This window comes from Ursus americanus, chromosome 28, assembly GCF_024610735.1.
Source record: "Ursus americanus isolate L20-20 chromosome 28, mUrsAme1.1.p, whole genome shotgun sequence".
Lineage (NCBI taxonomy): Eukaryota > Metazoa > Chordata > Mammalia > Carnivora > Ursidae > Ursus > Ursus americanus.
The window spans coordinates 28,120,303-28,135,076 of NC_142154.1; the positions used below are offsets into that span (position 1 = coordinate 28,120,303).

General features: G+C 58.7%; 1 protein-coding gene across 5 annotated transcripts in view; it reads right to left on the minus strand.

The window, feature by feature from the left end:
• Window positions 1–10,086: 10,086 nt before the first annotated feature.
• LINGO1 (leucine rich repeat and Ig domain containing 1) overlaps window positions 10,087–14,774 on the minus strand; it is a 190,172-nt gene continuing 185,484 nt past the window's right edge. For all 5 annotated transcript variants that reach the window (XM_087856766.1, XM_087856767.1, XM_045795136.2 and 2 more), the window contains one exon: window positions 10,087–12,979. In XM_087856766.1, the coding sequence (XP_087712892.1) occupies window positions 11,123–12,967 (1,845 nt within the window). In that variant the 5' untranslated portion in view covers window positions 12,968–12,979 and the 3' untranslated portion in view covers window positions 10,087–11,122. The remainder of the gene's footprint in view (window positions 12,980–14,774) is intronic.

Below are 14,774 nucleotides of genomic sequence, written 5' to 3' on the forward strand. Positions count from 1 at the left end.
GTCAGTTGCAGAGATAGTGGTAAAGTTATCATTTAGCCCAGTGTCCCCACCTTGCCTGGTGTTAAGAATCAGCAGAGCTCCCCTCCAAACATTCAGATTCGGTAGGGATGGACAGGACTGGGAATCAGGATTCTTTTTTTTTTTTAATAATTTTTTATTATGTTGTGTTAGTCACCATGAAGTATATCCTTAGTTTTTGATGTAGTGTTCCATGATTCATTATTTGCATTTAACACCCAGTGCACCATGCAATATGTGCCCTCCTTAATATCCATCACCGGCCCATCCCAGTCCCCCACCCCCCTCCCCTCTGAAGCCCTCAGTCTGTGGGAATCAGGATTCTGACCTTACCTTATCTGGGGGATGGCTTGGGAATCACTGACTTAGGCCACGGAGGATCCACCTCCCATCGGGCCTGAAGGGAGACCAAAGTAGCAGGATGGATGACACTGCAGTGTGGACTCAGCCACCAGGAAGTGTTTAACGTGGTGGTCTGTACCTTGGCTGCACTTTAGAATCACCTGGGGAACTCTTGAAAATTTTATTACCCCAGCATCGTACCGGGCCAATGAAATCAGAATCTCTGGGAGTGGGAGTTAGGTAGCAGTATTTTTATAAGCTCCCCTGGTGATTCCAGTGTGCAGCCAGGTTGCAAGCCACTGGTCTAGGGAAAGCCACCATTTTCACTCCACTCACACTCCTATTTAAAGACCTGCTCCTCCCAAATCCCGGAGGAGATGGCCTTCCCTACCTTCTGGTCCCTACCTCAGCTGTTGGACAAAGGGGGGACACCTGACCTCATCCTGGCCCTTCATGGTTTCTCTTGGGAATTTAGAATGGAACACAGACGTCATGGGGAGCTGAGGCTGCCCTCCTAGGGTAGCTGTGCTCAGACAGCCCCTGAACATCTCTGCAAGGACAGACAGGGGACCCGAGCCTCTGTGCAGCCAGCAGCTGAGCCAGCAGGAGAGATGGGAAGCTGGCTGTGATGGGCTTCCCTGAGACTATCTGCTTACAGAAAATCCCTTGTGAGAGTACATCTTTAAGTGGGTTTCTGCTCCTTGTCATCAAATCATTTTGGATACAGACAGCACTGAAATCTAAAATGTACCCTAGCCTGGAGCCCCGTAGTCCTGGAGGGCCCAGCAAAGGACTGCAGCTGGCACCTTCTGGGCATATCCCACAAGCCAGGTACTTTCCATGGGAATTGAGGCCAAGCTTCCCAACACGCTGAAAGGTGGGAATAATTATCCCCGTTTTTAGGGAGAAGTGCAGTATTATGCTCCAGGGTGCCTGGCTGATTAATGTGGAGCACAGACATAAACCAGGGTGTGCCAAATCGCTTCCCATGGATCTCACCAGAAGCCAATTATGCAAAGCAGGGCAGAGTGGAGGTCCTGCTGCTATAAGGGAGTGGGGGGCTGCTGTTTACCCACCCCCAGAGTGGGGACAGGACATGAGAGGATGGGGGCTGGCCATTTGAAAACAACCCCACTTGGCCCAGGCCCTGAGAGAGACTGCAGGAGAACTGGAGACCAGGACAGCACGCAGGGCTTGCTCAGAGTGGGCACCGTGATCACTCTCGAAATCACTGGGGCTGCTATGCAGGCTACAGAGTGACAAATAGAGTGAGAGAAGATAATTATAACTGCTTGTCACCATGGACTCTTACTTTCTGTCCCAATGGGACAAGTCTCCCTCTTGGACAGGGCACCTGGCGTTGGACTAGGTGTGGCTGTGTATCTGGGGCAAACCCTCCATTGCTCACCATCTTTGAGTCTCATGTTCTGAATGAGGCCGGGGTCTGGAAGCTGTGGGGGAAGGTGGCATTATTTATAATGGGGAGTCCATAAGAAGAATACTAGTAGAAGCATTTACTGGTCAGTTGCTCCATCCAGACACTGTTCTAAGTGCTTTGCAGGCATGATCTAATTTAATCCTCACAAGTTCACGGGCAACTCGCCCAAAGTCACACACAGCTGGTATGTGACAGAGCCAGGATTTAGACCCAGGTTGTCTGGCTCCAGATCCCACGCATCCCTCCACTTGGCCCCTTTGACCAGCCTCCATCTCTTGATATGCTGCGTTTCGAAATGCTCAGGGTGTGCTCTTGCTAGTCTGGGTGATGGCAGGCTCTGTCTTGGGGGATTGATTTCGAATGGGGGGCAGGGACGGTGGTGGCAAGGAAAGGATTATCTGGGGAGGTGACCTATACCATGAGCTGAAGGCTGCCAGGAGAAAAGAAGTGAATGTGTGAGAGGGTATGGTCAGGAAGAGATGAGTAAGGGACACCCCAAGCAGATGGAAGGACATGTGGGGAGATCAAGGAAAAGAGCTTGGGCATTTGAGGAAAAGAAAAGAGGCCAGTGCAATCTCTTCAGATTCCTCTGGAGAGAGGCGACAGGGCTGGGTCATGGAGCCCCCCCCCCCCCGAAGTCTCCAAAGCCAGGTCCTCCCATAGACCTCTTGGGGTGGGACACACAAGGCTCACCATAAATATGGCCAGGAGGCTCACCTGCCCTGGCCCACGCGAGGGAACCAGAGTCATTGAGATTTGCTTTGGGCTTGATATCTGGGCATCTCCGAGGCACCCCTTCCACTCCTGCCCTCAGTCTAGCTCTGGCTTCTAACCTTGTAAAAAACCGAGGGCCGAGGGCCACAAGGGTCGGGAGTGAGGGGTGTCCCCATGGCCACGCCCTCCCCCCTTCCCAACCCTGAGACGGACAGCTCCACTGGTTGCCTAGGAGACAGCACCCAGAGAGCTCTCATTGGCCAGCCGCAGCTCTTAGGGCGGAGCGAGGCTCGGGGCAGCTGTCTGCGTGTGCACGTGTGTGCGTGCGCAGGCTCACGTGTGTGTCGCCGGGTGTGTGAGCACTGAGCGCAGGGCAGGGCGTGGACCTCTACAAGGGGGCGCCTGGCGACGTGCGTGCAGTGCTTCCGTGCGCTGCTCGAAGGCGGCTGCTCTGCGGGTCTGCGCTTTAGTGTGAATGTACGCGTGAGAGTGTGGAGCGTGGTGTACCAGTGTGAGCAGGTAGTATCTGTACCAGTACACGGAGGGTGTCTGCTTGCATGGGTGCGTGCAAGGGTTCCGTGTGGACACAGAAATTGCTGCGTGTTTGTGCGGGAATGTGTGAGGTTGCACGTGTGCCTGCTGCAGTATGTGTGCGTGTGTGTGAGTGTGTGAGTGTGCGTAAGCATAGAGGTGTGCATACTCATGTGTGCATTCTCTGCCTCCGCCTCCTCTTCTCCCACACCTCATATACTTCTCCTTAGACTCTGAGATGCGTCCCTCTCCTGCTCAAGCGCCCACCATAGCTCCCCATGGCCAAGATTGTGCTCTACAGAAGACCTGCCTCAGCTGCCGCAGCCCTGCTGCACCCCCCCCCCATATCCCTCCTGCCTTTCACAGGAGCACTGAGAGCTCAGAAGAGGGATTCTGTCTCTGGTACAGGCTTCAAGGGCAGAGAGGAAGCGATCAAAGCATTTTCCCTCATCCTAAACCAGGGAAACTGGACCTGAAACCCTGTGGACCCTTGAAAAGCCTTTGCTTTCCCCTATCTGCACTCTCCACATGAAAGGTGACTGTCGCTCAGCCACCCGTTACCTGTGGGGCACTGTAGTCCACTGCTGTGGGGGTGTTTGCCAGCTCCTACTCCCTTATCTACCTCCCCACCCCAACCTCCCCTGTGGACTCCTGTGTTTGGAAAGTTCCTTTTGTGGGGAAGGGCGGGAGGCCGGCTGGAGGCCCGGACCTGGGAAACCATCATGGGCCTCTCTAGCTCTTTGCCTCATCCCAGAACAACCCTCCCATGTACCCCACACTTCCAGCTGTCCCTTCTGCCTCTGGCCAATTGCAGGGGCTCAGCAGTTTTGCAGTGTCCCTTTCCCTTCCAGCAGCTGCACAGGAGAAAGGGAAGAGCTGGCTCCAGGCTCCCGGCCGGCCAGGTGCCCGCCAGCAGTCAGGCAGTCCCGCCCGGCACGTGCGGCTGCGGGCCGTCCACCACTCTTACTGCCCTGCTGCTGGCGCCGCCTGGACTCACCACGGAGCAGGGGAATGTCCCACTTGACATAGTCATTTCACCTAGCCGAGCTCTTGGGGCCCATCTGGTCCAACTCCAGCTAGAGAGACAGTAAGGGAAAGTAAGGCAGTGGGGGCAGGGACTCATGTCAAGTGGTAGAAGATAGGCAGCGCCCCTGAGGAGGTCATCGGAAGACTGCAGAAAGGTGATATCCGGGGTATGTTTGTGGAGATGGGGCTGTTTGGATGGCTCGGCCTCTGGGGACTTTGACTGTCCTGGCTCCACACTGAGAAGCACTGGAAGCAGGCTGGAGGGAATGGGTAAGAGATGGCCGGAGTGGGCTGGGGCCCTGGGCCGGTGGATGGGCTGGCAGGCCCCTTGGGCCTCTGTTCCAGGTGACTGCATGGTCGGTACCAAGCATGGCGAGGGCAATTTATGGGCTCAGGCGCACGGCCGGGCAGTAAATGTCGTTCTACTAGAGAGGCTATAACTCCTGCTTTGCTTCAGCAGCCGTGTGGGGGCAGGGAAGTGGGATGAGGGACACCATTGAGGTCTGGGGCGGACCCCGAAGGCAGAGGGAGTGGGGTGTCCCTGTTGGCACAGCCTTCTCCCAAGCCCTTGGGAAGGGTCAGCCTAAAAGCGCTCAGGGATTGGAGCAAGGTCACACAGTGAAGTGTCTGGCCTCAGAGCACTAGGGTCAGGACAGCCCAGGAGAGGCAGACACCACATCCCAGCTCTGGGGGCTGCCATCCAGGTCTACGCCCTGCGCCCTTGGAGTGTCCTGTAAGAGGCTCGGGGGCTGGCAGAAGACAGAGACGAGGCTTTATTGGGCCCGCATCTCTCCTCTTTACGACGCCGTATTTCTTAATGAGCTATGTAAATGCCTGTTAGAGAGCAAAGTCAGGGCCCCTAGCTGCTCCCCTCTTCTGGGGCGGGGTGCCCCCGGGCCAGCCTCACCTTGTGTTGCCCATGGGAAAGCTTCCTGGAGGCCACAGCAATCACTTCCCTGTCACCGCCCCCGCCCCCCTTCAGTTGAGTCAGAGTTGGTGCTACAACGGATTCATTCATTTTGTGGCCTTGGACCTGTCACTTCTCCCCTCTGAATCTCAGTTCCGTACCTGCAGAGTGGGAGCACAGGAACACTTTTTTTGTGCCTTTCCATGTCGCTAGTGCTTAGCTGTGCAACCTTGCGCAGTGGCTCAGCCTCTCTGAGACTCATGTTTCTCATCATCAGAACAGGCAGTCATGCTAGTCATAGCATTTGGGCTGAGCTCTGGATCCTGGGAACCACCCATCCTCCCTTCTGCCTGGTTCTTTCTTTCCCCTGCCTTCGGCTTCCCCCTCCTCTTCCTCCAGAACATTCTGCCACTCCATCCCCAGGACGAGCCTTCTCCAGAGCAGTGTGTCACAGCCCAGACAAAGAGAGAAGGGATGGGAGATAGAGCCGGAGGGGCAGAGGAAGAGCCAGGCCCTGCTCCCTGCTGCGGCCACCTCCAGCGCAGGGGTTGGCACGGGGGCTGGGGCATGACAGAACTGGGAGACGAGACACTGGGGAATGCTTAGTCTCCATGGATCCCAAAGGACCCACCACCCTAGGCTTCCCAGACACTGGCACTCCGCTGGCATGATGACAGGGCCTGGGCTGGAGGCACGGGATGAGCCATAATAGGTTTATGGGGAGGCTGGAAATCCCTTTAGAGGCTGAGCGGTCAGCACCCTGGGTCAGCCAGAGCTGGAGCCCCCGGGGGAAAGCTCTGAAGCCCCAGACGGCACTGCGGGGACCCCGCCCAGTCATGCCCAGTGCCCCGTGGGTACCAGGTCCAGACTACAGGCCTTCACAACAGGCTGCTGGGCCTCTGGGCCCCACAGAGAGGCCAGGGGGACTGGGGCTGGGTGGAGAACTGACTGGTAGAAGCCTTGATCGTGCCCTGCGCCCCTGCACTCACCCACCTGTGCCACAGCACATCCTCCCCTACCAGCTCATCCCAGCCCACCCGGGTTGGCGGCCACGGGAGGAGATGCGGCTGTGGCCACCTCCACGTGAGTCGATGTGAGGGGACCAGTCTGGTGCTTATTCTGCCTTGAAGTCCTAGCGCCCTGAGTAGGAATCCTGGCTTCATACCCCCCTGGTCGGGAGCTCCTGGCAGTCACTTCTCCCTGAGCCTGCCTTCTCACCGGAAAGGGAGATTAGAACCTCCTCCTGGTGGAAAATGAGACAATGTAAGTGAGGGGCGCCTGGGTGGCTCAGTCGGTTAAGCGTCTGACTCTGATTTCAACTCAGGTCTTGATCTCAGGGTCATGAGTTCAAACCCCATGTTGGGCTTCACGCTGGGCATGGAGCCTACTTTAAAAAAAAAAAAAAAGACAATGTAGGGAAAGCATCTGGCCTGTAAACAGTAATTATTATTACTATTGCCATATTACTCCCGGGGGCCCGTGCTTCCTGCTTCTGCTCAAAAGGACACTGGCCCAGGGGCAGCAAGCTCGGTTCAAGTCCTGACTCTCCCAACGAGCTGGAGATCCATCTGTGGGGCAGTCATCATCCCTCACTAACTCCTTACTCCTGGGTAAACTGTAAAGCCCTGTGTGCCAATGTTTCCTCAGAGGACAAAGGCGCCTCTCAGGTCCCTGTGGAGGTCTCCAGAGGTGGCTGCACTGACCCTTGCGTCCTGCACGCCCTTCTGTCCTGTGACTTCAAGGCTCTTCCCACCAAGAGCTGGGGGCTGTCCTCCCCCGCCTTGAAGCTAGGCGGGCCTGTGACTTGCCTTGGTTCCTGGCCTAGGCTTCGAGAGACCTGGCTGTTTCCGGTGTGCGGTCATGGAGTGCTGAGCCACCATGAGGAAGTCCAGCTAGCCTGCTGGAGAGACCACACAGAAATGGAGGAGCAGGCTGGCCTCCGACCCTTCCGGCCTCCCCAGCTGAGACAGACCTGGCCAGAAGCCGCGGGGGTCTTCCGGCTCCAGTCAAGGCTCCCTGATCAACACCACACGTGGCCACGCGCTGCCTTTACCAAGCCCTGCCCAGGTTGTGCATGGGAGCAAATAAATGGTTGTTGTTATTTTGAACCACTAAGTTTTGGGGTGGTTGTCATGTAGCGATAAATAACTGATCGGGCCCCTTAGCTCTTTCCACATCTTCTTCACCCAAACTTGGCTTAGATCAGCTTGAGTTCCTCCGCCTCGCCAATTGGATAAAGCGATGAGCACCTGACTTAGGGTAGCCAATCCATTGGTTGGCAGGTGGCCAATCAGATCTTTCTCCTCTGGAGACTAGGAATGAAGAGATCCGAGATCCTAGCAAGCCTGTCTCTGAAGGAGGCTGGAGTTGGGGTTTTGGAATGGGAGCTGGGGTGACTTTTTGCCCTGTGTTATCAGAGGTTATCAAATTGGGGAGAGAAGTAGGAAAGGAACCAGGTTCTGTGAGGTCCCCAATAAATCACTTAATTCCAGATGGTCTGTGCTGCGCCTCCTCCTTGTAACTCATGAACCTTGACTGCAGGCCCTAAAAGGCTCAAGGTCCCCCAGGACTCCTAATACCAGCCAGGGTCTACACTGCTCCTCTGACCCCTTCTCCCTGGTTCCCTGTCACATCCATCCTCACAAACACACGCAGGTGGTGGCCTTGTCCTCCAGGGCCGCAGGGCATGGCCACTCTCTCTGTCCCGGGCAAACAGCAGTGATGGCCTGGGTCTACTCCCATCCTCCCACACAGCCCCAAGGCCTTCAGTGACACATCAGATGGCAGCACCAGGCTTGGCTTCTACCCCCGTCTCATTTGAAGTTCCAGCTCCCTGTTTACCACTGTCCCCCATACAGTCCCTTTCCTTACCCGTTCCTGAGTTCCCCTGTCACCTCCCCGCCAGTCCGTAAGGAGGCCACATTAACAGTGCTGGAATCATTGCACAGCAAAGAGCTGTCACACCTGAGAAGGAACCAGACCCGAGGTCGGCCTGACCCCAAAGCCCATGCCCCATCCATCACTCTGCAGTGGGCCTCTGAGTAGCTTACTTCCCCTCTCCAGGCCCCAGATTCTCACTGGTGAGGGGTCACCAGGGGTAGGGGTAGGGGTGGCCGTGATCCAGGCACTTGCTGCAGTCTGACTTTGCAGGCGATTCCCCCTTCGATCTAGCAGGACTCCTGAGTTCATAGATTGAGGTCCCACGACTAGGAAGGGGCAGCTCTAAAACCCAGGCTGCCTTTCCTTCGGCCAACCCAGCCTTCTGCCCTGGGGATTCACATTCCCTCAAAAGGACTCTCTTCCCTATCTGAAAAGAACCTCACAATTTTCTTGTGTCCCTTCCTCAGAGGTCTGGTTTCCTTGAAGTAGCCAAGAATAAATTGGCCCCTTGAACCTCTTGCTCTTACCAGAAGCTTGTGAAGCCCCAGGCCTCTCAGAGGGATAAGTAACAATCCCACAGGCTGGCTTCTAAGGGACAACAGTGCCCACCAAGTTATCTAGGGCTGGGGCCGTGGACAGCCCGTGCTCCCGTCTCTCTCTGGAGGCGAGCAGGCCTATCAGGTTCTTGGAGCCTCACATCATACCACTGGCCTCTTGTTATGTACAAGCCACCCCCTTGCCCAAGGACTCCCCTCTCTGCTCCTGTGCTCCCCAAAGTGGTCTCCTACGGGGGGGGGGGGTGCCCAGGCCTGGCTCTGAGAAGTCCCAAGACAGGCTTAGAAGTCTGTGGCTCTGGGAGTCTGGAACTCCAGGCCCTGGTCCTGTCACTTAGAAGCTATGTGGCTTTGGCCACGCCAGCACCCTCTCTGGTCCTCAGTCTCTGCATCTGTACCAAAGGTGGCCTTGACAGTAATCACCATCACCAGTGCTAGAGGGCTTACTGGGTGCCAGGTACCACACCAAACAACAGATACACCTATGCTCCTTCATTTAATGTCCTAACGTTAAATGACAGATAAGCAGACCAAGGCTCAAAGGGGTTAAGTAACAATCCCGAGCAGCTAGTAAGTGCTAGAACAGGACCTCAAACCCAGATCTGACCTCAAACCTCAGAGCCTCTAATCATCAGTCTAGGCTGCTCCCCAGGGACCATCAACCTTTTCCACACCAATGTTCCAGAGTCGTATAGGGAGAGGTTCCTGTTTGTTCCAGGGGATAAAAGCACAGTTCCGGGGGCTTGAGGCCTCCCCAAAGCCCGGGATAGACAGCTGTGGGGTGGTTGCTGAGAGAGGGGGCCAGGGTGGCGTGGCCCGGCCACAAGCTGCGTCAGCAGGAAGCCAGGAGCACAGCAGGCTCCCGGGACATCTGTAGATCGAGCGAAGGAGTGAGTGCCAATTCCGTGCCAGACTCCGCTCACGGCCCCCCCCACCAGAGGCTCGCTTCAGAAGGCACTACTGGCCCATGCCAGCTCAGGTCGGGCATGTGCGCCCCAGGAGGAGCCCCGACTGGAGATGCTACATTCTGGAAGTCTCACTGCTGCTGAGTGCTGACTTCCCTAGTGCTTTCCCTGCACGTTCAGCTAAGTCTGTGTCGGTGCATTCCTGCATCACGGGATCCTCCCGACCTGGGGACTTACAGGCAGCAGGGCTCACCCCGCCCGCCGTGGGGCTGCCGTGGGCCTGAATCCAAGTGGTCCCCGAGGAGAAACAGGAAACGTGGAGGGGAGAAGCCAGGCCTGCCTGACCCTGGCACCCTCCCTGCCCCACGGAGATGCTGGCCAGGCTGGTGCCCCAGCTTCTCGAGCCAGGGCCCATGGTGGCAGGTAAAGTTACAAGGTGACCAGACTGGCCCTTGGCACTTCTGTCATCTGGGCCAGCCCTTCCCAGGGCAGAGTTTGGAGTGGCTCGGTTTGGTGTGAGTGGGCGGGGCAGCTTCTGACCCTCCAGGTCAGCTCCAGAGCAGTGGATCCTGCTCTCAAACCCACAACTCTGCAGAGCCCGGGCTACTCTCAGCCTCCGGCGGTGGCCTGGGCCGCTGTTGTAAGGGGTGCCTCTGCAAGTCCCTGGAGCGAGCGGAGCTTCCCCAGTGTGTCCCCAACCCTGACCCCACGAACAGCCTTTCGGGAGCCCCACCCCCCACGGTGAGATAATAATGACCATAATGAGAACAGTCACCCACACATGTGCACAGCGCTTTACAGATTACAAAGTGTTTCACATACATCATCTCATCAGTTCCTCACAACAGCCCTGTGAGGTAGGCAGGGCGGGGAATCACGTTTCCATTTGTACAGATGTGGAGACTGAGGCCCAGAGAGGGTCAGTGACCTGTTTGAAGCCACACAGTAAGTCAGCGGCAGAGCTGGGACCAGAAGTTAGGCCTCGGTCCTGTCTCCAGCCCCTGGCTCTCTCCACTGACTGTGCTGTCCTCCAGGAGGACCCCAGCCCCTGTCCAGAGTCTCAGCCACACCCGAGCCAGGCCCCCAACCCCTGGCAGTAGTGCTTCCTGGCAGCTTGGCCAACAGCCCCCACCCCCATCAGGCAGCCCTGTCTCCTCCACCTGCTCCCTGCAAACAGCCAGCCCAGAGCCGGGCCCGCACCTGCCCCCCTGCCCGCTCCTGTCAGCTGCCCGGGCAGGTGGGGCTGGAGCCTCCTTTCCTGTTTTCCTGAGTGATCCCTCCCCATAGGGGAAGAGAAGAGAAAGGAGGAAGAGAAGGAGGAGGAGGAGGGGGAGGAGGAGGAAGAGAAAAACAAGAAACTGAGTTGGAAGAGGGCCCTGGAGCAATCAGGACGTCAAAAGTTTGCATTCCGACTAGCTATAGGAAATAGTTTTTTTTTCTCTTTTTATTATTTCAAGTTTTCATAAAAATCCATAATTATTGAAACCCAAGTTACAGAGGAAGTTCGTAACTTTTTTTTTATTGAATTATTGACTGTGCCGAGCGTCGGTCTGTCAGCTTCCGACTCCAGTCTGGCAACGTGTGCCCCTGTGCAGGTGGGGTCCCCAGGCCTGGACTGCGGAGGTCCTGGTAGACAGAGGGCAGGCGGTGAGGGCCGGTGGAGGGGTGGGGTGGGGGGAGCCGCAGGGAACAGGGCTGTGTGTGGAGGGCCAGGGAGGAGGCGGGAAGGACTGAGGAGCGAGCGCTCGGCGGCCAGGCCCCTTCCCCTGCCTGGCCTGCCCAGGGGTCCCTGCCCCCCGCCCCGCCCTCAGATCATCTTCATGTTGAACTTGCGGGGCGCGTCGGCAGAGCTGATGCCCGCGTCCGACTTGCGGGGCACGTACTCGATCTCGATGTTGTGCTTCGTGTTGCCCTTGCCCCGGCTCCAGAGGAACAGCAGCACCAGGCAGAAGAGGACGACGCCCAGGAAAGAGATGAAGCCCATGGTGGTGGCGATGATGAGGGTCTTGATGTCGAAGGGGAAAGGCACGGTGGCTCGGGTGCTGTTGGCCTCTCCCTCGCCCGGCTGGTTGGAGATGAAAGCGAAGGTCTTGTTGGGCTGATGGGGCCAGTCGGGCGAGTAGCTGCGCACGCGCAGGTGGGCCGGCATGGAGTCGTTGCCGCCCGCGTTGGCCGCGATGCACAGGTACGTGCCGTTGTCCTGCGCCTGGGCGTAGCGCACCTCCAGCGTGCCGTCGGGGAAGACCGTGAGCCGCCCGTTGCTCTTGGCTGAAACCAGGTGCTTGCGGGGCGAGAGCCAGAGGATGGCGGGCGGCGGGTCGCCGTCCGCCCGGCACACGAACTGCACCGTGTGGCCCTCGTCCACGAACACCTGCTGGGCTTTGCGGTCCCGGATGCGGGCGCGGCGGCAGGTGAAGTAGTTGGGCAGGAGCACGTCGGGGAAGTCCTTGAACTCCTTGCCCTGGACGAATTCGGGCGTGGCGCACGTGGGCTGCTGCCGGTTGAAGTTGAGCCGCCAGCGGCGCCGGAACACCCACAGGAGCCGACAGTCGCAGGCCAGCGGGTTGGAGTCCAGGATGAGCGTCTCCAGGTTGCCCACCGAGTGGAAGGCCGACTCCTCCAGCGTGGTCAGCTGGTTGCCCGAGACGTTGAGCACGCGCAGGTAGTTGAGGCCGCGGAAGGCGTAGGGCTCCACCACGGCCAGCTGCCCGCCCACCAGCTGGATCTCCTGCAGCCGCAGCAGCTCATGCAGCATGGAGCCCTCGATGGTGGCGATGGGGTTGTAGGAGAGGTTGAGCAAGCGGAGATAGACCAGGTGGCGCACGGCCAGGTAGGGCACGGCGGTCAGGTTGCAGTGCGTGATGGACAGGGATGTTAGGTTGAGGCCGTAGAGGCAGTTGGGGGTCATGGTGTCCAAATAGGGCCAGTGGGAGATCTCCAAGACCTTGAGCCGGTACAGCCTCTTGAAGGAGTAGTCCCGAATGGCGTTGATGTTGAGGTGCCGGAGCCTCAGGACGATGAGGCTGTGCAGGTGGGACAGCGCCTCGGTGGGGATGGAGGTCAGGTTGCATTTCTCCAGCGTCAGCTGCTCCAGGCTGTTGAGGCCGCTGAAGGCCCGGTGGGAGATGTAGACGAGGTCGTTGTCGCCGACCTCCAGCGACTTGAGGTTGTACAGGTCCTGGAACATGTAGTCCAGCAGGATGACGATCTTGTTCTCGCTGATGTCCAGCTTGGTCAGGTTGCTGAGGCCCGTGAAGACGCCCAGCGGGATGAGCTTCAGCCGGTTGCTGCGCAGCCCCAGCGTCCGCAGGCTGAAGAGGTTGTTGAAGGCGCCGGGCTCCACGGCGCTCACGACGTTCTCGTTGAGTTCCAGCTCTTCCAGGTGCGGGAAGCTGGCAAACTCGTCCTGGTTGAGCGTCTTGATGCGGTTCTTGCCCAGGTCCAGCAGGCGGGTCTCGGTGGGGATGCCCTCAGGAACCGCCACGAAGCGCTTGCGGTGGCAGAGCACAGCGCGGTCCTGCGCCGAGCACTCGCAGCGGGGCGGGCAGCCGGTGGCCGAGCCCGACAGCACCGAGCCCAGCACCAGCAGGAGGATGGGCTGCCAGCAGGCCAGGAGGGGGCTGGGCATGCTCCTCGTGCCCCCCGCCAGCATCCTCTCGCTCACCTGCAGCCAGGAGCAAGCACAGGAAGAGGGGGTGGTGAGAGCACGGTGTCTGGCTGGCCCCGCCCTGGGCCCTCCTGCCCTGTCGGGGGGTCCCTGACACAGATAGAGAGCGGGGGCCCCAAGTGGCACTGGACACGCGTCTGGGAGCCCAGAGTGAGGTCCAGATGCCCAGAGAGCCTCCTGCCACCCCATGCTGCTTCCTCCTTGCTCCTTACCCTGCCCAGAGCCCTCCCAAAGGAATTCCCCCTGCATCTCTGGGATGGGGGGGCGTGCCCTGAAGGGACAGGGTCGCCTCAGAGGAGCCTGGGATTGGCACCCCAGGCGGTGCCCACCTCCTTTACATTTTATGTTCCACAGGCAATGTGATCCAGGCATGCACCCCGTACTCCACCGCACACCCGGAGTCTCAGCTTCCCCTGGTGCTCATCAGGGATAAAGCCAGACCTGCTAAGTTGCCCTCAGGGCTCACAGAGGGAATCAAAGGGGCTCAAAGGCTGAAGCCTCCGGGAGCAGCCTGCGGAGGAGCCTGTCTTGTCCCCAGCCTGCCAGGCCAGGGTTGCTGAGGCTGCTGGGGGCTACCGTCTCAGCCTGAGCTTCCCCAGGCAGACACCACGGCGCCCTCCTCATCCGCACTGCAGCTGAGCCCCCAGCCCAAGAGCCCTGGGATATCAGCAAACCCACTGGCACCTGTCAGTGTTCCCGAATCTGCTCCCCAGTGGGGTTTCCAGATCAGTGGTGGGCACCCCAGCTAAAAAGCTGGGGCTCTGCCCTGATGCCTCCCTGTGGAGTCTCTCCGGCTCTCCCCTTTCTCCGGGTCTGCTGTGACCCTTCCAGCCGCCTGAGCTCAGGGCTCAGGGCCCAGTGAACGAGTGTTCTGGTCTTGGCTCCTGCAGTTCTCTCTTCCTGGAATGCCACTTCCCCTGTTGACACCCCATCTCCACGGCCTGATTTAATGTCCACTGCTCCAAGAAGATTTTTCTGACCCCCAGTGGGAGATGGGGGGGAGGTGAAGGACCACCAGACTTCACCTGTCAGTCTCTCCGGGTTCCAATCACGCTCCTCCTAGAGCCAGGGTTCTGTGCAGCTGCTGGTCTGAGGTGGGGGCAGTCAGAGCCACGGGCTGGGCCGGGCCGGCAGCTGGAGACCCGGTCCCCACTGTGGCACTGAGGACGCGAGGCTCATTACAGCTGGGCCCTGAGGAACATGTAGGGCTTGGGTGGCGGTGACAAGGGTAACGGCGCCAGGAGGGGGGCCCAGCTTAGTGCAGGCTGCGGGTGGAGTAAGCAAGGGGTGTGCAGGAGCTAGCCCCCCGTGACTCACTGCCAGCGGTGCTGAGAGGAACCTCGTTCACACTTGTGCACAGACTGCTGTCCCGACTCCTCCGTCCCTCCTCTGTTCCACCGCCTGGGAAACTGGCCCAGCAGGTAAGTAGGGGGCTAGGAGGGGGAGTCTGGACTTCTCCAAACTCCAGAGCATGGGCCAGATGGTCTCGGGGGGCCGAACCAGAGCCCGACGGCTGCTTGTTCACAGGCCCCACACGCACGGTGCCCAGGGGGGCTTACTGCAGGAAGGGGAAGCCCAGGCTGGGAGGGTCCCACATCTCTTCCTCAGCTCAGGCCCTCCTCCCAGCTCTCCCAGCACCACCCCTACACCTGTACAGAGCCTCTGCTTTCAAGGCCACAGGTCTCGTCACCCACCCTTCAACCCTTCAAGCAACGGGGGCTCAAGGAGTTTGTGGCTCCAGCCTGTGGAGGGGGTGGCTCTGGGACCAGAGCTGTGGTCTGCGAGACATGCC